The following is a 22,969-nucleotide window of genomic DNA, read 5'->3' on the forward strand; positions in this document are numbered from 1 at the left end:
CTGTCTCCAGGTCCCACTGTCCTGCAAGTCATTCTGGCCCAGCCTCTTCTCTCAATGGAGCAGGCTAAACTTTGATGCATTCTGTATCTCCTTCTCCTCCAACATTTGAACTGTGGCCACATGACTTTCCCTGAGCCTCGAGGGCTGGCGCTCAGGCATGGGAATGGCTTGAGTGGCCAGGACTGCTGTTCCTTCTGCCACCGCCAGATCTCTGAATCTGGCTCGGTAGTTCTCTGGTGGCTCCTTTCTTACAAGAACAGGGTTTCTGCTTTCAAATATGATTTCAAGCAGGGTTTGAATCCAGCAAGGGGGAGTGAGCATATAGCTTGTCTTCCTGATCAGGAGGGAAAAGAATATAAATAAATAGTACCTTTCATCAAGAGGGGGCTGCTGCTTGTTTCTCCTCCTCCAACCCATCCCGGAAGGTCTAGTTGGAACACGCCTCCCCCTGGCCCAAGGCTGGGTGGAGGTCCTGCTCTTCTGGTCTCTCAGGAGTCTATGTGAAAGTATGTTTGCCCTTTCCCTCAGGCTATCCCTATCTCCCTTTCCCAGGACCCCTTGATGATCTGTCTAAAGCCCTTGTCTGACAGTCCTTTCTGTTTGTCATTAACAGTCATTTCCAGCAGTGGAATACTCCCACTTGTGCCAGCCTAGCAGCCTTTTAAAGGGAGCAAGCCTTCCCCCTCTATTGGCCCCTTCTGGATCCCTGAAAAGATGGGGAGAGGCCCACAGTATTCCTCCTTGCCTTTTTTGCTTCTTTTGCTCCAGGTACAGTCCGTGTCAGTGGGAGGGAGGGAGTTCATAGCAGTGCCCTCCTCCTCCTTGTTGGGGCGCCCCAACTTCTCTTTCATTAGGAGGCTGGCTTCTTTAGGGGCTGTCTTAGAGTCTGTTTGAGGCTCCTAAAATGGGCAAACCTAATGCAGTGCATTTCCCCCAAGGGCTCACAGGACAGTGCTGGGCTTTGCCCATCCAGGAGACTTGCCACAGTTTTATTTATTTTTGTCTTTTTGAGACAGGGTCTCACTATGCAGTTCAGGCTGGCCTTGAACTCATTTTGTAGCCCAGGCCGATCTCAAACTCGCAATGATCCTTTTCCCTGAGTCTCCTGAGTGCTGGGATTACAGGTGTGAGCTATCACTACCAGCTACCGTAGCTTTTATTTTATTTTTTTTTTTTACCGTAGCTTTTAGAAGGGGCTTTGTTCTTAGACCAAGCGGCCTCCTTAGCCCCTCCCACCCAGGCATGTGCCCTGCCAGTGCCCTCCCTAGGACAGGCATAGTATGTTCGTTCGTTCGTTCTTTCTTTCTTTCTTTCTTTCTTTCTTTCTTTCTTTGTTCTTGCTATTCTTAAAATATCAACCTTTCTTTTAAGACAGGGTCTTGCTGTGCAGTTCATCCTGGCCTTGAACTCACCACATAGTCTAGGCTGGTCACAAACTCACAGTGATCCTCCTGCCCTCAGCCTCCCACACCTGGATAAAATATCAAACTGTTTGACAGATATGTTAGCACACACCTATAATCACAGTGTTCTGGGAGGCTGAGGCAGAAAGATCTCAAATTTAAGCCCAGCCTGGGCAATTTAGTGAAATCCTATCTCACAATAAAGGAAGAGGGGTACTGGGAATATAACTCAATGTGAAGTCCCTGGGTTCAACAATCTGTAGTACCATTAACTAATCAGTTAGAAAAACAAAAGGGGCTAGGGTGTAGCTCAGAAGTGGAACACTTGCATGTGTCAGGGCCTGTGTTTAATACCCCAGTACTGAGAAAAGACAAAACTTTGAGTGTCTGCTCTTAAAGTTCACCTTCCCAGTCTGTACCTCTTTTGAGGTTCAAAATGTGCCATTTTCTGGTTTTCACCTGAGTTACGGAGAAGACTGAACAAGTGGTAGAAAGGTTGAGCTTCCCCCTTTGGGACCCAGCTGACCTCTGGGCCATAGCACCCTCAACTGGGTGTCTGGCTGGAGGGCCACCCTTGAGGATGGGAGAGAATGTGGGGTGCTGAGAGGCAAGAGGGAGGGCACAGAACTGTCGGGGTAGGCATAGGTAAGGGGAAAGAAGGGTGGAACCAGGCAGAACTGCACAAGAAAGGGAAATGTCCCTTGGAGGGAATAAACAGTTCCTTAATGTACCCTTCAGTGCCCAGTGACCAGGTGGCCTCAAGTCAGTATTTTCACTTGTGTTAGTAAAGATGCATTAACCCTAGGCAGGATCATCAAAGGAAGAGGTGATGATTCTGATTTATTTATTTTTTAAAATTTACTTTTAATTTATTTTTCTTCTCTGAGACAGTCTCACTATGTAGTTCAGGCTGGTCTTGCCCTTGAATTCATTGAGATCCTCCTGCCTCAGCCTTCTAAGTGCTAGGATTATAGGTGTTTGTCACCATGCCCAGCATGATTCTGATTTAGACTAGACCTGAAAACACATAGGGATGGTGATTTGTCTCAGGAAAGGATTACCTATCCATATGGCACCATTTGAAATAAGATCCTATTTAAAAGGAAAATGGTTCGTATGCCTTGTGAGGCCTGTAGTGGTTCCCATCCCTCATCCCTTAGGGCAATATTCAGCACATCTTGGATAGTCACCTTGATGAGCAAGTTCTGAGGACAAGGCTCTTCCACACTCCTGGCAAGATCCCTGGAAAACAGCACAAAGAGGGGAGTCTGGCCAGACTTGGCTACTTTGCAGAAACTTGCAAAGCTGCATGTAGAGGTCTGAACCACTCAGTACCTTGTGATGCCCCCAATTACCATAGAAAGTGAGACAAGGTTTATTGGAAACCAGAGTAAGCAGGGGGTGTCTAGGGAAATCAGTAGTGGCTCCAAGACTGATCTCATGTCCCTCCTCTGGTTCTATCTCCCTGCCAGAAGAGCACCTCTTTCTGATGAGGAGTCCACGACAGGTGACTGCCAGCACTTTGGGTCTCAGGAGTTTTGTGTCAGCAGCAGTTTTTCCAAGGTAAGGGGCTGTGTTGTGCTGTGTGCAGCTCACCAACGATGCAGTTGAGCTGCTTGGGAGATGTACCCAGCCTGCCATCCTGACAAGGGACCCAGAAAGAGATGGGGGATGGCATGTGTCCTGGGATTTACTGTAGGTGGGCCAGAAACTGCCTTTTGGTTCTACCAAGAGCTCCTTGGTTGAGTTGCAGAGAGGATAAACAGCTGCCTTTCAGGGGCCTCAGGACACTTGCACCTGCCCCAGGGAACCCACTTAGATGATCACATTGTTCTGTCATTGCAGGTGGAGCTCACAGCAGTTGGAAGTGGCAGCAATGCCCGGGGGGCAGACCCAGATGGCAGTGCGACAGAGAAACTTGGGCACAAGTCAGAAGACCAGCCTGATGATCCCCAGCCAAAAATGGACTATGCTGGGAATGCAGCAGAAGCTGAGGGCCTCCTGGGGCCGCTGAGCAGCCCGGGAGACGGGCTCAAGCTACCCACTTCTGACGGTGCCGAGGCTAGCAACAGCAGGGCCGAGTGCTCCTGGACTCCTCTCAGCACCCAAATGAGCAAACAGGTTGACTGCTCGCCACCTGGGGTAAAGGCTTTGGACTCTCGGCACGGTGTTGGGGACAAGAACACTTTCATTTTGGCTACTCTGGGAACGGGAGTCCCCGTGGAGGGGACCCTGCCTCTGGTTACCACAAACTTCAGTCCGTTGCCAGCCCCCATTTGTCCCCCCGCTCCTGGTTCAGTCTCTGTCCCCCCATCTGTTCCTGATCCGTTCCAGGTTCCCCTTTCTGTCCCTGCCCCAGTGCCCCATTCGGGGCTGGTTCCAGTCCAGGTTGCTACTTCAGTTGCAGCTCCTTCCCCTCCCCTAGCACCAGTCCCAGCACTGGCTCCGGCTCCTCCCTCAGTGCCCACCCTCATCTCTGATTCAAACCCTCTGTCTGTCTCAGCCTCGGTCTTGGTGCCTGTGCCAGCATCTGCTCCCCCATCGGGCCCAGTTCCCCTGTCGGCTCCTGCTCCTGCGCCTCTCTCAGTCCCAGTTTCAGCACCTCCCCTGGCTCTGATCCAGGCCCCCGTGCCTCCTTCAGCACCCACCTTGGTCCTTGCCCCTGTCCCTACTCCCGTTCTGGCGCCCATGACGGCGTCCACACCTCCAGCCGCTCCTGCCCCTCCCTCTGTGCCAATGCCCACCCCGACCCCCTCCTCCGGCCCACCATCTACCCCCACGCTTATTCCTGCCTTCGCTCCTACTCCGGTGCCTGCCCCCACTCCTGCCCCCATCTTTACTCCGGCCCCCACACCCATGCCGGCTGCCACACCAACTGCCATTCCCACCTCGGCCCCCATCCCGGCCTCCTTCAGTTTGAGTCGAGTGTGTTTTCCTGCAGCTCAGGCACCAGCTATGCAAAAAGTCCCCCTGTCCTTTCAACCAGGGACAGTGCTGACCCCAAGCCAGCCGCTGGTATATATCCCACCACCGAGCTGTGGGCAGCCACTCAGTGTGGCCACACTGCCAACCACCTTGGGGGTTTCCTCCACTCTTACGCTTCCTGTCCTGCCATCCTACCTGCAGGACAGGTGTCTCCCGGGCGTGCTGGCGTCCCCGGAGCTCCGGTCTTACCCATACGCATTTTCTGTGGCCCGGCCTCTAACTTCTGATTCCAAGCTGGTGTCTTTGGAGGTGAACAGGCTCCCCTGTACTTCTCCATCCAGCAGCAGCACCACCCAGCCAGCCCCTGATGGGGTCCCCAGGCCTTTGGCAGATACCTCCCTCACCACTGCTTCTGCTAAGGTCCTCCCAACTCCACAGCCTTTGCTGCCAGCCCCCAGTGGGAGCTCTGCCCCACCACACCCTGCTAAGATGCCAGGTGGTGGTGAGCAGCAAACAGAAGGGGCTTCCGTTACCTTCTCTCCCCTCAAGTCACCTCCCCAGCTGGAGCGTGAGATGGCCTCTCCACCTGAGTGCAGCGAGATGCCCCTTGATCTCTCTTCCAAGTCCAACCGCCAGAAGCTTCCATTGCCGAACCAGCGCAAAACGCCTCCCATGCCCGTATTGACCCCTGTGCACACCAGCAGCAAGGCCCTCCTCTCCACCGTCTTGTCCAGGTCTCAGCGCACAACCCAGGCTGCTGGCAGCAATGTCACCTCCTGCTTGGGTTCCACTTCCTCACCCTTTGTCATCTTCCCTGATATCGTTAGGAATGGGGATCCGAGCACCTGGGTGAAGAACTCAACGGCGCTGATCAGCACCATTCCTGGCACATACGTGGGGGTAGCTAACCCAGTGCCTGCATCCCTGCTGCTGAACAAGGACCCCAACATGGGCCTCAACCGAGATCCCCGCCATCTCCCCAAGCAGGAGCCCATCTCCATCATTGATCAAGGAGAGCCTAAGAGCACTGGTGCCACATGTGGCAAGAAGGGCAGCCAGTCTGGTGCTGAGGGACAGCCAAGCACAGTGAAAACACGTTATACCCCAGCCCGTATTGCACCTGGGCTGCCGGGGTGCCAAAGCAAGGAGCTCTCTCTGTGGAAACCTACAGGGCCAGCAAATATTTATCCACGGTGTTCAGTCAATGGGAAACCCACCAGCACCCAGGTCCTGCCTGTTGGCTGGTCACCATACCACCAATCGTCTCTGCTTTCCATCGGCATTTCCAGTGCCGGGCAGCTGACCCCCGGTCAGGGGGTGCCCATCAGGCCCACCAGCGTTGTTTCTGAGTTTTCTGGTGTGCCACCTCTTGGCTCCAGTGAAGCTGTACTTGGACTTCCTGAGGGGCAGCCGCGATCTGGGGGCCCCTTTACTTCTGAGCAGGACACTGTCACAAAGAACAAAACTTGCCGGATTGCTGCCAAGCCTTATGAAGAACAAGTTAACCCTGTCCTCCTGACACTCAGCCCTCAGACAGGGACTCTGGCACTGTCCGTTCAGCCCAGCAGTGGGGATCTAAGAGTGAATCAGGGGTCTGAGGAATCAGAGAGCCTCCTCTGCTCTGATAACATGCCTAAAATGGAAGGGCCCCAGGCTGCTTGTAGCCTGAAGTTAGCAGGAGATACAAAGCCTAAGAACCAAGTGCTGGCTACCTACATGTCCCACGAGCTGGTCCTGGCCACCCCCCAGAACCTGCGCAAGATGCCTGAGCTGCCTTTGCTACCTCATGACAGCCACCCTCAAGAACTCATCTTGGATGTGGTTCCGAGCAGCAAGAGGGGCTCTAACACAGAGCTTTCGCAGCTTGGAAGCCAGGTGGACCTGGGGCGGGTGAAAATGGAGAAGGTGGATGGTGATGTGGTCTTCAATTTAGCTACCTGCTTCCGGGCTGATGGACTCCCAGCAGCTCCTCAGAGGGGACAAGCCGAAGCACGGGCTAAGGCTGTGCAGGCTCGAGTAAAACGGGAAAGTGTTGGGGTCTTTGCTTGCAAGAGCAAGTGGCAGCCAGATGAAGTGCCAGAATCTCCGCCACCCAAGAAGATGAAGTGTGGCAAAGAGAAAGAAGGAGAGGAACAGCAACAGCAGCAGCCACAAGCCAAGCCCCTAGTCCGGAGTTCCCTGGGATCCAAGGTGAGTGGCAGTGCCTGGGCTGAGGTCAAGGGCGGGGCTGAGACCCTGCTGGTCTGCTTGGCTCTGCGGGTCTCTTCTGTGATGGACTCCTACCCTAACTGAGCACAGTGTTCTGGAGTGGCTGAGTGAACCGCTCAGATTAGAGGAAGCCTTTTGTAGAGCGAATATGACCTGCACCTGCTGGCCACTTTCTCAATCATAATCTCTGTATGTTTTTGCCTTGGGTGGGGCTGACTTGTTTTTATTTTGTTTTATTTTTGAGACAGGAACTTGCTATGTAGTTCAGGCCAGCTTTGAGCTCACTATGTAGCCCAGGCTGGCCTCAAATCTGTAGTGATCCTCCTGTCTGAACCTCCTGAGTGCTGGGGTTGCAGGCATGCGCTACCATGCCCAGCTAAGGCTGGCTTGGATTTTGTGTTTGGAAAATAATTCCATCCTGGGGCTAGGGAAGCCATTGTTCCAGATGAAGCTGGAAAGCAGAAAAAGGTTAGGTGAGAGAAATCAGTGAATAGCCTCTTCCCTAAATAGCTGCTGTTCCTTGTCCTTTAATGAGATGACTGACTACTGACCTTGAGAACTTGGAGCTTAGGGAGGAAAGGGGCCTTGTACAACGCCATTCTCTGCGCTACTGCGGGACCCTGCTTAGGATTTGCATGGAGCCTTGTGGGGTCAGAGCCCAGTTGGCTTTTAGGCTCATCCACCAGTTTCCTTTCCCTTCCATGCTGGAAAGGCAGCTTTGGGTTTGAAGACACAGTGTGACGCGGAAGGCAGTGGGGTTTCTGGGTCTCGATGCATGAAAGGCTATGAATGGTAGCAGAGCTCTAGGCAAAAAGATAGGCCTGGAACATTCATCTTGACTCCATGGGTCCTCCCAGGGCCACTGGTGATCCAGAGAAATTCTCGAAATATGGAGGATAGGTTTCATTGAACATACAGAGCAACTTGAAATTGTGTTGACAGAACTTAATATTGGATATTGCTATATGCTAAGAGATTTCTTGCAAAAGGGTCACTAAGTTGTTTGTAACACAAACTCTTTGCAGCTTTTATTTATTTATTTAGATTGTTTTTTGAGGTAGGGTCTCACTAGTGCAGGCTGGACTTGAGCTCTTTGTAGTCCAGGCGGGCCTCAAACTCGTGGAAATCCTCCTGCCTCAGCCTCCCTAGTGTTGGGATTATAGATGTGTACCACCATGCCTGGCTCTTAGTTGCTTTTAGACTGTAGACCTCTTTGAGAAGTCGATAAGACCAATGGACATTATCTCCAGAAATAGGGCCTTAGAACTTTGCCAGTAATTGCAGGAACTTCACAAATCTCTCTCTGTCTCTCCCTCCCTCACAAAGCTCACCCACAGACTCCAGGTTAAGAAGTCCTGGAATCCAGTTTCCATGGGTTTAACTCAGTGACCTAGGACATGACATAGAGCTATGGCATTGGGTCAGGGAAATACAGTCTGTTTGGTAGTAATAATAATTTATACCATCAAATTCCTACTTACACTGAGCTTCTTCTACACAATGCCTGATTTAATTTGTAGACTAACCCCATTAGGTGAATGCTACACCCAGTTTACAGGTTATCACATGAAGGAGATAGGCTCCAAGAGGTTATGTGACCCAAGTGACCCAGCTCCTAAATGGCAGAGCTGGAACTCAAACTCTAGCCTCTTCGGCTCTAAAGTCCATGTTCTTCATGAACGCTGCTGTGCTACCTTCTACTCTTTATCTGGAGCTGTTTTCACCGACTCTTTAGCAGGTGTTGGTTGAGTGGCTGCCATCTGCTGGTCCTTCCCCAGAGTGAGAATACACCTGCAGGGGGTGGGGGTGTAGTGGGCTACAGACGAGCATGTCCTCTGTTGCTAGGTGCAGAGGCTGAGGTTGAAATCTGGCCTCAGCTCTTCCTAGCTGTCTGGCATGCATTAAGCTACTTGATCTCTCTGGCCTTCCATCTCCTCCTCATCTGTGCAATGAGACAGTAGTACCCACTCTTAGAGTTACGAAGATAAAATGAGATGAAAATATGAAATGTTCAGAATAGGCAAAATCATACAGACAGAAAATAGATTAGTAGTTGTCGAGGGCTAGGGAGGATGGGGGATTTGGGGAGTGGTTGATCAGTAGATGCAAGGTTTCCATTCAGGGTGACAAGAAAGTTCCAGAATTGAAGGGGGGTGGTGATGGTTTTACAGCTCTGTGACTTCAGGAAAAGAATTCACTTATACCTTTAAATAAATAAGTGAATTGAATGGCATGTATCAATAAAGCTTTTGTTAAGATTAAATGAGGTAATATTCAAGTACCTAAAAGAGTACCTGGCACAGTAAGTGCTCAGTTAAGGTTAGTGGCTGCTGTTTTTGTTATTCGTCCTATAAACAATAGATATGCCTTCTGTCCTCCTAGAGCCTATGTCTTGCCCATGACTCAATGACAGGCGGACACTGTCCTTTCCTGTCTATGAGGTGAACAGTTCATTGGGCACACAGACAAAGCAAGAGGACAGAGAATAAAGAGTTACAGGATGAGGGGTCCAGCAGGCAGTCCTATTGACTGCCTGTGATGATCTTGTAAATGTCCAGTTTTCGGGAGGGCAAATAACTTATCTCTTTCTTTTGTTATGGTTCATTTTCCTGAGGAAGAAACTGTTGATAAGAAAACTAAGATCAGAGCTACTTCAAAATAGCTCCTTCAAGTATGGCCAGAGAAAAACATTTCTGTCCTGTCATCTGTCTCACCTGCCTGAACCCTAAGCACTTTCTGGATCAGCAGCTAAGAGAGTTGTGCTCCCTCTCCATTCTTTGCAGTCCTGGGGAGTGAACCCAGGGCCTCAGAGAAGCTGTATCCCTCACCTAGCTGCCTGCCTACCTACCCACCTGTATTACTGGGGACTGAGTCCAGGCCTTCACTCTGAAATACGCGATCTCACTATCTTTGCAACTTTTCATGTAAATTGGAGCGCACAACGTATTTTTACTTTCACCACTGCCCTTGAGGGTGATAACAGACAGAAATCCTTTTTAGGTGTTCTGTTTTACTTGCTTTTGTCTATCTTAGGAAGTAAAAGTTAATGAGCTATACTTGCAAGAGCCAGCTAAAAATGATATTCAGAAATAAATAGAACATGTTCAAATGTATGTGCATTTAACTTTATTCCCCCTGACTTAAAATAGTGTTTCTCTGGCTATACCTGAAGGTCAGATTTTAAGCAGCTGTTCCCCATTTCCTCTTTCCTCCCCAATTCTTTCCTTCTCCTGCCACTTGATTTGTAGGAACTGGCAGCAAGCAAAAGGAGAAACTGCACTTGAATTTCAGCTCAGCCCTCTCCTGAATAAGAAACAGGACGAGTTCATGGGATGGGGGAGCCCTTGGAATCTGATTGGTAATGGGGACTCCCTGTTTCTGGAGAATTGAGAACCCCTCAACCGTCCATCCACAAGATATCTACCATCCCCTTAGCTGGATCTAGCCTGTGATTAACCTAGAAGGTGAGGATCTGCTTAAAGAGAAAAACAGCTCAAGCAGGTTTAATTCTTCCTTTCCTTCTAAGATCTGCTTTTTTTGTTCAAAAGTTTTGCTTATTCTGCATTCCCTGGATACTAGGATACTGGAAATCCCTGCCTTGCCCTTTTTCTTATTTAGTGGCACAGAGGGCCTCAAAGCGTTTGAGAAGCTGTGACTTTAGGCCAGGAGCGTCCTTGCAGTGTGTGAGCACAGCCATGTAAGATGGGATACCCCTGGCAGTTGGTGAGAAGGAGCTAAACAAAAGCAGCGGAGGAAGCGAGTGGAGCAGGAGAGTGGTGAGAGCTGGTACAAAGGGGCCGTGGTAGAGGTGGGTGGGAGGATGGGCTGGGGTTTTAGCCAGCTCCATAACCTCCTCACTGCATGTGCAATTGAGCTAACTTGTAGGGTGGCCGGCGAGTGGCAGCCCTTCAGTGACAACCCAGACTGGGCCATGCGTTGCTCTGGGTTGCTGTTGTTATTGTTGTTGTATGGGTTTTTGAGACAGGGTCTCACTATGCAGTTCAGGCTGGCCTTGGGCTCACTTTGTAGCCCAGGCTGGTCTCCAATTTGCAAGGATCCTCCTGCCTCAGCTTCCTAGGGGCTGGGATTATGGGCATGTACCATTGTGCCATTGTTCTGCTAAAGTCATTCATCCTTTTGTCTTGGAGCTTCAGTTCCCTCTCTGTTCTGTGGGGACAGTGTTAGCTTCTCTTCTGAGGAACGTTGGGATGATAAAATCTGATAATAGAGACAGAGACTTTGAAGAAGTTAAAAGTGTTGCAGAGTATGGAGTGACATTATTAACTATGCCTGGACCTTTTCGTTGTGTTTCATAAATATGGGGAGATGGGAATTACCCGTGTTGTTTTCTGCTTGCCTTAGTTAAATCTGTTCTCTGGTATTAATTTACACATGAAAATAGACAGTTTTTCTTGCCTTGGCCCAAACTGAGAATTGTTTTCAGTTGTTGGTGTCTGTATCATTCACTGTGAAGTTATTTAAACAATGTAGTCACCCAGCTTGCAGAAGAGGCATTTCTGTTTAATGCTCATCTCTCCACTGGTGTTTGGGTATAGCAGGAATGGGGCCTGACTTTGCACCTTTTAAAGTGACTTGGGAATGTGTTCAGTGGCTTGTGAATGCAGATTCTGTAGACTTCTTTAAAATAATGGGGTGTCGAGGCCTATGGCACCTCATGTCCATGTGTCAGAAACAGGCATACGCAGCTTTCTTAAGGAACTAAATTGACGTCAGACCTGATACTCTGTACCTTTTCATAGTGCCGGAAGCCGCCCAGTGACCCCCAGGAACCAACCAAGAAAAGCTCCAGAGGGGCCTCAGATTCAGGAAAAGAGCACAATGGAGTCAGGGGAAAGCACAAGCACCGGAAACCAACAAAGCCGGAGTCTCAGTCTCCAGGAAAACGAGCTGATGGCCACGAGGAAGGTAGGCCCCTTAGGCCCTGGTCCTCTATAGTGGGTTCCTTGTGGCATGCTGGTGTGGGTAGAGGAACCCATCCTGGAAAAGTGAGCTTTCTTCACTATGGAAGGGCGAGAGGATTGACACATATCTATTTTTCCTAGTGCAGTTTTGTTTTGTTTTGCTTTGTGACAGGGTCCCCCTGTGTAGCCCAGGTTGTCCTTGAACTTGCTTATGTAGCCCAGGCTGCCTTTAAACTCATGGGATTACAGGCATGTGCCATCATGCCTGGCTTCCTAGTGTATATTAATTGTACTCTGTAATGGGTTTCATTGTGGCATTTTCACACATGTATATAGCACACTTTGTTCATATCCATCTCCCGTTACATTCCTTCGCCCCTCTTCGCCCCCTTCCCTGCCCCCATATTTATCTCCTTTCTCTTCTCTAATAGTTGACATGTCTAAAATCAAAGGCAAGGGAGGAGGGAGCAGAGGCATATTCTGCCCAGCACACTAGTATACAGGACACCCTGAAGGCCAAAGGAAGGGCTTGCAGACAGGCAAATGGCATTCTGACCCCAGAGTAGCCAGCCCATTCCCTGAAGTGGGTCCAGGCTCAAAGAAGAAATAGGTATAGAAGGAATTAGATAAAAGCAGCAGAATGAGGGTCCATTATACTGTTGTCTCTACTTTGGGGAAACTCTCTACTGGAAAACTTCCATTTCAAATAGAAATAGAATGCTAGCTAGCTAGGTAGAAGGCTTTAGAAATGCCCTATACACTCATCATTTAGGGACACACAGGATATCTGAGGGGGAGGGTAGTGTGCTTGCCCTGTGTGTTCTGCCATAAGATGGTTCTTCTGTGCCCTCATCAGGGAGAGAAGGCCAGGCATTGCCGATGGCAGTGGTCCCCGTTTGCAGGCTTGCCCCTCTGACATGACCTGCTCCTTGCAGTCTGCTCTCAGACAGTAGTTTTTGTGTATTCAATGCCTCCTGTTTCTAGCTTCCCACCTCACTAACCTTCACTGAGGCTGCCTTCTCTGGGATGTGCTCCAGCTGAGTTATAACTTCATGGAGGTACAGCAGCTTCCGAGTCATGCAGGTGGCCAGGTCTTCTGACTTTCTGACATGTTGTCGAATTGATTCTGTGCACTGCTTTTTTTTGGTGTCAGCAAAAATGAACCAACTCCTAGTTTTCAAAAACCCCACAGGCCATGCTCATTCCCTAAAAGAGACAGGTGTAGCTTAAGGTGAGTGGATGGGGTAACCCAGGGTGACTGTAGAGTTAATATAAATCTTCAAAGTTGAGCTGGTGGCACACACCTGTAACCCTAGTACCTAGTACTAGGTATACAGCTAGTACACCTGTATACCTAGGTAGCCTGAGGCAGGAGGATCACCATATGTTTGAGGCCAGCCTGAGCCATGTATGGAGACTGTTTCAAAAACAAACAAATAACCCCCCCCCCTTGATTTTCCCAGTTGAGCCTCAAATGACCTTTCCAGTTTTTAGACCCTGGTTGTGATATTTCTGTCCTCTGCTCTGAAATTGCACAATGCAGGTTCCTTGGAAAAGAAAGCGAAAAGCAGTTTCCGTGACTTCATCCCAGTGGTTCTGAGCACCCGGACTCGCAGTCAGTCTGGTGAGTGAGACTAGGGCCTGGCACATCCTGGTCCCTTTATAAAAAGAGGGGGCAACATCTGGTTGAGTAATTTTGCTGTTGGCTCGGGCGGAGAGTTGGGAATTTGCTTCCTTGTGCCAAGGCTCCATGCAAAGACAAGAGAGCCCTGGGTGGGGACAGGGGGCATTGCCCGTTGCTCCTGGTTTTAGGACTTTGCTTAGCTTTTTGGAGAAGGGACTTGACATCTCTTGTTGGAAGTTGATGGTCGTTAAAGGAAAGGCCTGTGCCACTCAAGAAAGCTGATTTTCTTCTAAGCATGGGCATTTCGTGATCACTGGGACCCATGTCAGGCACAGACATTTAACCTTTGGGCTTTGTTCTTATTGCCCTTTGTGGCAGGTATCATCAAAATTTGGAAGAACATTGTGTCGCCTGGGCTGGCAGACTCACTTTTGGCATCCTGAATGTATCAGTCAGTCCCAGGGACCTAGAGTAAATGTCCTTTCCAGCCTTCATCTCCTTTGTTAATTTTGTATCAGTGCACATGGCCAGAGAAGGTTGTCCTGCTTCACCTGGATTCCCATGTAAATTGGATGAAGTGGGGACCCGGGAAACTATGAAAACTCAACAATCTGACATTCTGTTACTTGGCACATCAGCACATGTCCAGCGTATTGGTAATTAGGCCTCATTATGATGGCCTGGGGACCTCAAAAACTCCTGAAGTATCCTCTGAATCATCAAAGAGTAATTACATCACAGCCAGCCCAGCATTCACGTTAAACACGTTGTACTGTATTTGATTCTTTGGAAATTGGTGATGTCTGTGGTGATTGTGCATCAATCTGTATTGCTGCTATCTTTAAATGGTCTGACCAACTTGAATCTTTTGTCAAGGGTGTTTCTGTTTGCCCTAAACCATGTCTTTCTTCTACTGACCTTGCTAAATTCTAGGGATTGTTGAGTTAACAGCCGGGCCTTGGGAGAAAGAGATGGTAGTGGCTCACAGCTGTTTCCAAGGAAGGTGTCAAAAACCACACCAATTTTGGATTATACTTTTGTTGTTAGCATAGTCAAAGGAAAAAGTGGGGAGAGGAAAAATAACCTCTTGGCAAGGTGGCTCAGGAGGACAGGAAAGGCACCATCGTCCTGGAATGGTCAGGACTGGAGGGGGAAGTGCCTTCTCAGTGGTGAGGAACAGCTGCAGTGGGGTGGGGGAGGGACCAAGGAGAAAACTCCACCCTGGAGCTCTGGGCAGCCCAGTAGGGAGTGGGGTCAGATTGAGGGAAGAAGGCTGGCGGCTTTGCATTTGGGTGTGACTGAGCCTTGCCTGTCACAGGAAAGGGACTTCTTGCTTCACTATTCCTGGACTCTTCTTTTGGGATGGCTCTGCTTGTCAGCAAGATTGGTGAGGCCAGCCTGGCATGGTGGCACACTCCAGGATCGTTACAAGTTCAAGACCAGCCTGGGCTACAAAGTGAGCCCGAGGCCAGCCTGAACTGCGTAGTGAGAACTTGTCTCAAAAAGACCAAAAAACAAAAACAAAAAAAGGTTGGTGCAGCCACAGAGTGAGCAGGGGCTGGGGAGGCATGCCAGGCTGCCCTCCTTCACCCTCTTCTCAGCCATCATTTCCCCAACCACAGGGACCTGTGACTCTCTTGCCCCTCATACGATGCTTGGTACTTTGTAAGTGCTGAGCAAGAGTTTGTGAACTGGATCCAAGCGTCATGACACCGTAGACGAATAAGGCTGTGTGTGTTTTTAACACTTGATAGTTGTATATATCCATACATCAGACTCTGAAAAGCACTTAAGGGCAAAAGATCTCATTTAAGACCCAGAACAGCCCTGGTGAAGTCAGTGAGGAAAGAACGGTATCCCTGTCTTATAGAAGAGGACACAGAAGTGAAAGAACTTTCCCAAAGTATACAACTAATAACTGACACAGCCTGAACTTGAACCCAGACCTTCAGACTCCTAGTCCAGGGCTCTCATGCCAACACCATACTTAGTTCTTTGAAGAGATACCTGACCGCCCTCTGTACGTCCCGTCCACAGGAAGCATCTGTAGCTCCCTTGCTGGTATGGCAGACAGTGACATGGGAAGCCAGGAAGTCTTCCCCACAGAAGAGGAGGAGGTGACCCCCACCCCAGCTAAGCGTCGAAAGGTGAGAAAGCCCCAGCGAGACACTCAGTATCGCAGCCATCATGCCCAGGACAAGACACTGCTGAACCAGGGCCGCAGGCATCTGTGGCGGGCCCGAGAGATGCCCTGGAGGACAGAGGCTGCCCGGCAAATGTGGGATACCAATGAAGAGGAGGAGGAAGAGGACGAGGAGGGCCTGGGGAAGAGGAAGAAACGGAGGCGGCAGAAGAGCCGGAAGTATCAAACTGGAGAGTACCTGACAGAGCAAGAAGAAGAGCAGCGGCGGAAAGGGAGAGCAGGTAAGGCTGGCCAGGGTGCTGCTGCGCCCACAACCCCTGTCTCAGGCATCGTGGTGGTCACAGCTCTGTCTGCTCTATACCAGCCAAAGGCCTCTGGACCCATAGAATCCTGGTGCTATGACCTCCAGCTGCCAGAGGAGGTCACACAACTTCAGCCCTGAGCTTTTGACTTTATCTTGAGATGGAAGGAATTTGGACTGGCCTACAGGTGAGCTGAGAATACAAAGGCTTAAGCCTCCTGGTTTCTTACAGACGTCTGAAACTGTGGGTCCGGTCCCAGTGACATCCGTGGCATGTGACAGTGCCACACCAGGGAGTTCTCTGGTTGGCTTGAGAGAGTTGGGTCTGGGGACGATAGGGTCTCTGTCCTAGAATCTTGGGTTCAAGAAGAAAGAGTACTGGCTGTCTTTCATGGGATGCCTTCAGCCCCTACACTAAAAAGAAGTCCAATGGTTTCCTCAGACCAACAGAAGAACTTCAAGTAAAATCAGACACAACTTTGTTGTATCAGTGAAAGCCATAAAAATTATCCAAAGGTGGAGTGAAGCTTTGAGGTGACCTAAGGTGGCATCTTTTTGTTGGATCTGAATTGGGAAAGCTGGCAGCCCAAAGACAAAACCAGGTATTCTTTGGCCACATCAAATGCTATAAAACATGGTCACAGACTGTCACAAGAGGCTAATATCAATATTCTCCACTAAATACTGCTCAGTCCTATTCCTATAGTGGATTTCTGACTGAGCGAAAAGAAAAAAAAAAGCATCTCTGGTTTCCATAAGAATACTTCTGCCTCTTCCTCTCATCCTCTAACCTCTCCCCTTGAAGCAACAATTGATCATCTCCTATAATGTGTTCATTCTGAATTGCTGATAAACATCTGCAGCCCCCTTGTTAGCTAAAACAGAGTAAGCTCACATCGAGTGGGTAATAGATTCTAGGTTTGCTATAAATGCAAAGAAGGCTTAACCTCATTTCTGGCTCTGTTTCACTGAAGATATATATGATACCTATCCCTACCCTCAAGAGAGTAATTGAGCTAATTTTCATCAACTGTGCAAGTGAGTGGGGACAATTTTCCTTTTCTTTGGCGAGAACCATAATGGATTGATCATGAATGAGATATCAAAACATTGGTCCCAGCCACTTATGTTAAGATGAAGAAGAGATTTTGTATCACTGGATTTTCTCTAGTAAAATCCTGGTTTCATAGCTTGGAAGCTCCTTTTGGAGCTATTGGCCTTTGGAACCAGAAGGACCTTTGAGGTCTGGTCCAGTTTTCAATTCATGTGGAGATACAGATTTCCACTGTATGCACTACCAAGAGCTGGCTAGCCACCACCTGAGCACTGACAATAACACGGAGAACACCAGTGACCCGGGCATCCTGTCAGACCTGGGGGCAGGTTCAATTGTTGGAAAGTAGGTCATTCTCCATCTATGCATGCATGTAAGGGTTTTGCATCGTAGCAACTGGCTTTGGCACATGGTCTCATCACCATCTCCCAGCGATGACTTCTTCACGCAGGAATTGCCTGACAAACATTTCTCAGAAAGGGCCAATCTCTCCTGCCACTACTGCCTCAAAGGTTAATAGAGAAGCAGGCAACAGCCAAGCTAGCCAGGTCACCTGCTTCTTGTCAGACTCATGACCTTTCCTTTCATCTTGGGCTTGGCTGGGTCCCTTCTTGACTTGAGGAACAATTGGGAAGGGCCACTTCCAACCCACACCTGTTACCTCCACTCCCTGTTCCTACTCTAAAGCCCTTGTTCCTCTGAAGCTCCAGAGCCTGTGCTGCCCTGGATTAATAGGATACAGGACAGTTGTTTTCCCTGTGGCAGTAGATGCTTCTCCATACTTCCTGAGGTCCTCACAAGACATGATTCTGTTCTTTCCTCTTTTATCACAGCCCAGACTTGTTGCATCAAAAGCCCTGGTTTAGAATGTTCTGGCTGGAAGTACAGTTGGAGACCATCCAGCACAGCAGTTCTGGGCAGATTGTGGGGATCCACTAGTGGGCTAGGGCTAGTTTGGAGAGAGGGGTGGTATGACAGCCAGCTTCTTAATAGCTATGCATATGCTGCAGCTAGTTCCTAATACTGGATGGGTGACCTGCACATCTGGATCTGCCCTTGGTAACATCATAGAAGAGTCCATGTCACGGTCAGGGAAGGTGAGGTGAGAACTCTTGGATCTCAGTCTCCTCATTTCCAAAATGGGGAAACTGAGGCTACAGTTAATTCACTTCACAGACACACTGACCTTTTGTCGTGCTCTGGGCCCAGTATCCAGTCCTGTGGGAGAGACAGAGAGCACACAGGCACAGCCCTACCCAAGAGTTTGTACTTCAATAATACAATAATGATGGTGCCTTACTCTTTGTGATTTGATAAAGGGTTTTACACATATCAACTCATTTAATTCTCCTACAACTCCTGGAATATATATTCTCCCCATTTGCAGTTACAGAAACTGAGGCCCAAGAGATTATGGCTTGTTTCTGTCTAATTGCAAAGTGACCAAGACACGCAGCACCAATGTTAATAGATTAGGATAAATAGTCTGTCACTCCTACATATGGGGTTTAGGTCAGACTCTATAGGATGAGGTGCTTGTTTCTAGAGTTCCCAGAAGGTTTTTTAAAAATTCTTTCAGTTACCTGTGGCTAGTCTTAGAGATGCTACTTGTGTGTTCCAGTGACAATGACTTAGTTTTAGCCAGGGAAGGTGCCAGGTTTCTGCCACTGCCTAGCAGCACGTTCGGCCCATAGAACCTTCTGGTCTTGGAGAGGTTTTGTTGCTTTGTTCTGTGTGTCCTCAGACAGTGACAGGACAGTCAGATAGGTAGAACTGAGGGTCTAAAAGCAGCCTTCAATATCGTGTCCTCTATCCTAGTGTACTTGATATTTTTGCACAACTACTACTAAGTTTGTTTTCATATTGGAGACAAAAGGGATGAAGAAATAGCTGAAAAGAAATTCTGATTTGCATTCAGCTTGGGGAAAATCTTTTAAGAATTGCCCTCATTTTAGGGACAGCCAGATGGGCTGCCCCCTGCTGGCAGGGCTGGGAGTTGGCTCCTGCTTTTCAGAGACTTGGTGTTCTATCAGGAAGCATTCAGCGGAAGAGTCAGCAGCACTGTAGTGCATGCTGATAGCTGACAGTTACACAACTTTGCACTGTGATTAAAATCCCCGAAGCTCTCTGATTCATCTTAGAGGATGGTGTTGCTTCTCAGTGTTCCATTTCTCTGACATCCATTCTTTCCTGTTTCTTGCTCAGATTTAAAGGCCCGTAAGCAGAAGACTTCCTCCCAAAGTTCGGAGCACCGCCTCAGGAACAGGAACCTTCTCTTGCCCAGCAAAGCCCAGGGGATTTCGGATTCACCAAATGGTTTCCTCCCAAATAATCTGGAGGAGCCAGCCTGCCTTGAAAATCCCGAAAAACCATCAGGGAAACGCAAGTGCAAGACCAAGCACATGGCAAACGTCTCAGAAGAGGCAAAGGTACATGGCCACCAAGGGAAGCTGCACAAGGGACAGGAAGTAGGCAAGGGAAGACAGGACTTCCACTAGGCTCCTCCAGGAGGAATCTTCCAAGGGAGAGTGGCAGGGAGGGAATATATGGATCAAACTAACCCATGAGTATTACAGTCTTCCAAATTTGTTCTAGAAGGGTTGAGGCTAGCATTTGAAGGCTGGGAACTAAAGTTATAGCAGACTTTGGGGAGGGCAATAACGGCTTTTCCTCTACAATCCTTGAGTCTCCTCTGAGTTAAGGAAGAATTAAAGAATAAGGAAGAATGTTGGCCTGGAGAGCTTCTTAATATCCTGTCAAGAAGCTTTTTTCTGGGTATAACTCACTGGAAACCAACCAAAGAACTTTGAGTCAGTCAAGGTAGAAAACAACTTGTAGAAGTTGGGATTTTGATGTCTAAACAACAGTTGCTTGAGGGTAGGACTGGCTGAAGGAATTCCACTTGGGCTCAGGTTGTAGCCCCTCTAGCCTACTCTTGTTCCCCCGTTCGTTTACATCTGGGAGAGCCTAGAAGTCAGAGAGCAGCCACTTATCAGCCAGGTCAGTACTGTGGCACCCTCATTGAAAATCTACATCTCATTTGGGTCTGACATTCATGATACTGAGGTTAGGTTCTATACTCTACTAGGCAAAAAGGTAGACAGTCCTCACCCTGGATGAGCTTTACATTTGAAAGAAGTGCAAGTCCATGGTAAAATATGTGTTTGTCAGTAAGAACAACAAAAAAGGCCTTATGGGGCTCATTCGGGTGGCAGAGGTGTGCTCTCTCCAGCTGGGGCCTCTGGATAGTACTGGCAAGGGACTGCTTGCCTGCCTCCTGTTCCTCCCCTCCAGGAACCTCGTTTCACCCCGGACAAGGTACTGAACTCTGTTTGCTCATCATTAAAAGCGAGCTGATGCTCCACAGCTTTCTGTCTCAGAAGGATATTGGGAGGGGGACAAAAGAGACAGTATCTGTGACAAGCTTTGCACCCCATGAAGTGCTCTCCTTTGGCAGCTGGTGCACATCCTCGTGCTTCACACAGTGGCAGGACTGAGGGGCCGGAGGCACAGTGTAGCATGGCATGTGTCCCCTCTGTCCCCAGAAAGGGAACCCTGGTCTGTGCTAAGGGCTTTATTCATGTTTTCACTCTGAATACCTGCAGTGGCTCTTTTAGGTAAGCACTTTTATTAACCTTTATTTTCCAAGAGGAAACTGAGGCTCAGGGAGGCGAGGGACTTGTGTGAGATCACAGAGTGGCCCTGAGTGCCAGAGCTGGGATGTGTGGAGCAGGCTTATCTGTCCCTGAAGTGCAGTTCCATGTGCCTCACAGGCTCAGAAGGGGGGGCTTCTGTCTGGATCCCAGAGGCCCTGGAGGAGGGGGTGGTCGGGCAGGAAACACTGCAACCCCGACAGCTCTGCCAAAAGGTGGGCATCCCAGGCTCCTGCCTCCCCCTGCTCTCCCCCAGACACACACATGGTCCCGTTGCACACAAAGGTAACCAGCCGCCTGGCATTCAGCAGGACACTCTGATGTTTCTGTCTTGTTCTGCCTGGCAATGTGTCCGCTGCAGTATTCTTCTGGGGAGGGTTTTGTCCCTCCCAAGGGCCTCCCTTTCCCCCTCCTGCCTTTCTTTTTCTCCCAGTCCCACCACCTGCTCCAGTTGCCCCCATGGCACAGGGCTTTGTAGTGGGAAGCAAGGCGGGAGGGGTGCTGGTTGCCGGGGGATGGTCCTATAGCACTGGAGTGGGGCATGGGCCAAGGGCTTCTTCCCACAGAGGCTCAGAGCCAGGGGACAGGAGGAGGGCTCCCCCTACTTGTTCTTGCTCCTCCCCCTCTCAGGCACCCTCCCTTGTTGGACTCTGGCAGCAATGGCCCCTATAAAGAGAGTCACCTTTTGGCTCTTGACGTGGCTTAGAGAAAACCTGGATAATTTACCTAGCATCCTCCAGGCCTGCCATTGTATCCCAACCTGCTTGGGACTGTACCTCTGCTCTTTTAGAGTAGAGACTGATCCTGGCATCTCATGATCTTGGGATTTATCAGAGGAAACAAACACCATAGCTATAAGGGTGTAATGCTGCTTTATAGCTACGAAGATGGGGCATATAATGGCAGGACTGGTGGATGCTGGGTAACGTACAAATACCCTGAGCTGTCATCCTTTTTTCTGCTGTGACTTCCTTGACTTTATGTTTTTCTAGGTAACTTTTCTGACCACCCATGGTTCTGCACATGACTGGCTTGAATCAAGTCGCTATATATTTTTTGTGACAGTATACCCAGCCCTGAGCCTAGTGCTGGAACAAAGTAGAAAGTAACAGTATCAACCCAAAAAGCTTGAGACCTAGCACAAGAGCTAGGTGCAAAGCTGAGGCAGGAAAATTATTTGAGTTCAGGAGTTGGAGACCAACCTAGGCAATACAGTGAATCTTTGTCTCAGAAAATGTAAAGCAAAACAAAAACTTAGCAGGGGAGTCAAGACTTATCCTTAACTGTGGAACACTGGAAGGAAAGAAGAAAGTGAAGCCTTAGGCATCAGATTATCTGAGTCAGAACAGGTATTGTGAATATGCAGAGGAAGAGGGTGGTGGGGACCAGAGTGTTGTAGAATAGTAGAAAAGCCATAGGCTTTAAGTGAGCTCTTGATGCCCTGAGAAATGTGTATGTATTTGCTTTGTTGTGTAGGAAATCACTCTAAAACATAGTAGCTTACTATAATAGGTATATATAGTCTCACTGTATCTGGGGCTCAGTAATGCAAGAGCAGCTTACTGGTCTGGCTTGGGGTATCTCATGAGGTTGCAGTCCAGGTGTCAGCCAGGGCTGCATTCATTCAACTGGGACCAGAAGATCTGTGTCCGGGGTAGCTCGCTCACATGGCTTGGCGGGACAGTGCTGGCTCTGGGCAGGCCTCCTTCCCTCATCCCATGGAACTCCCTGGAGAGCTATTTATGTGTCCTTATAACATGGGGCAGCTGGCTTTCCCCACAGCAAGTGATGCAAAAGGCAACAAATTAGAAGCCACGATGACTTTTAGTACCTGGCTTTGGAAGGCGTACACTGTCTCCTCTTAGATTGTATAGATCAGTACTGTCCCATAGAGGAGGGGGCTGCCCACAAGCACAAATAAGGGGATATGAGGTCCTCAGGGGCCATCTTAGAAGCTGGCTACCACAGACAGTTCTCTGAAGTCTACTGACTCATGTCCCTTATACAGGCAAAGTATATTCATCCCTCCAAAGCCCCCCAAAACTCTTAACTAATCATGGCATCAGTCCCAAGTTTAGAATTGTGTCATGTAACTTACTAGGTTGGGGGCACATGAGACTCCTTCCTTTTGGTTCCTTGAGTACAGCTTCTCAAGTATAGTTCTGCTAATGGAAGGTCCTTGAATTAGAGACAAGTTTCCTGCCCCCATAGATGCAATATGCAAGACAGGCATGGGAACCCACTGTAGAGGTTCCAGTTCAACATGGGGAACGAGGGCGGCACCTAGGGATCACTCATGAGACAGGACTGTCCTGACATTTTGTGAGCTCCTGCCTGTTCATTGTTCTGCACCCTTCGCAGCATTTCATTATCTCAAAGACCCTGCAAGAGACAAAGAAAGGTTTAGGGGTATTAGGCTAGGGCCTGGGTCTCACAGCTAGTGGGGAGCAGACGCAAGCCTCAAACCTAACCTGTCTGGTTCCCAAGCCTCAGCTCCTTCCACCCTCCAAAGTGTGCCTGAGTGTGATCTGGGGAAAGGTGTGGCAAAAGATAGGAAAAATCTGTGAGGTTGGTTGTCTGGACAGGTTTTGTGGCAAGAGTGGAGACGTTAGGATCTGTGACGCTAGTCAAAGACAGCTATTTCTGCTTCTTTTCACCATTCTTACTTGTAGGTATGGCTTTTCCAGACCTCAGTGAGTAAGGACTAAGGCAGATAGAGAAGGCATACACAGTACA

General features: G+C 49.2%; 1 protein-coding gene across 6 annotated transcripts in view; it reads left to right on the top strand.

The window, feature by feature from the left end:
* The window catches only part of Bcorl1 (BCL6 corepressor like 1), a 63,538-nt gene that overhangs the window by 22,191 nt on the left and 18,378 nt on the right, over positions 1 to 22,969 (top strand). For 5 of the 6 annotated variants that reach the window (XM_063246403.1, XM_063246402.1, XM_063246401.1 and 2 more), the window contains 6 exons: positions 2,876 to 2,966; positions 3,249 to 6,518; positions 11,297 to 11,462; positions 13,002 to 13,082; positions 15,120 to 15,506; positions 18,786 to 19,009. In XM_063246403.1, coding sequence (XP_063102473.1) covers positions 2,876 to 2,966; positions 3,249 to 6,518; positions 11,297 to 11,462; positions 13,002 to 13,082; positions 15,120 to 15,506; positions 18,786 to 19,009 — 4,219 coding nt within the window. The remainder of the gene's footprint in view (positions 1 to 2,875; positions 2,967 to 3,248; positions 6,519 to 11,296; positions 11,463 to 13,001; positions 13,083 to 15,119; positions 15,507 to 18,785; positions 19,010 to 22,969) is intronic. The other variant, XM_063246405.1, reaches the window with a different exon arrangement.

Source organism: Cavia porcellus, unplaced genomic scaffold, assembly GCF_034190915.1.
Source record: "Cavia porcellus strain 051 isolate PalLab524CR breed Dunkin Hartley unplaced genomic scaffold, mCavPor4.1 scaffold_3, whole genome shotgun sequence".
Taxonomy (NCBI): domain Eukaryota; kingdom Metazoa; phylum Chordata; class Mammalia; order Rodentia; family Caviidae; genus Cavia; species Cavia porcellus.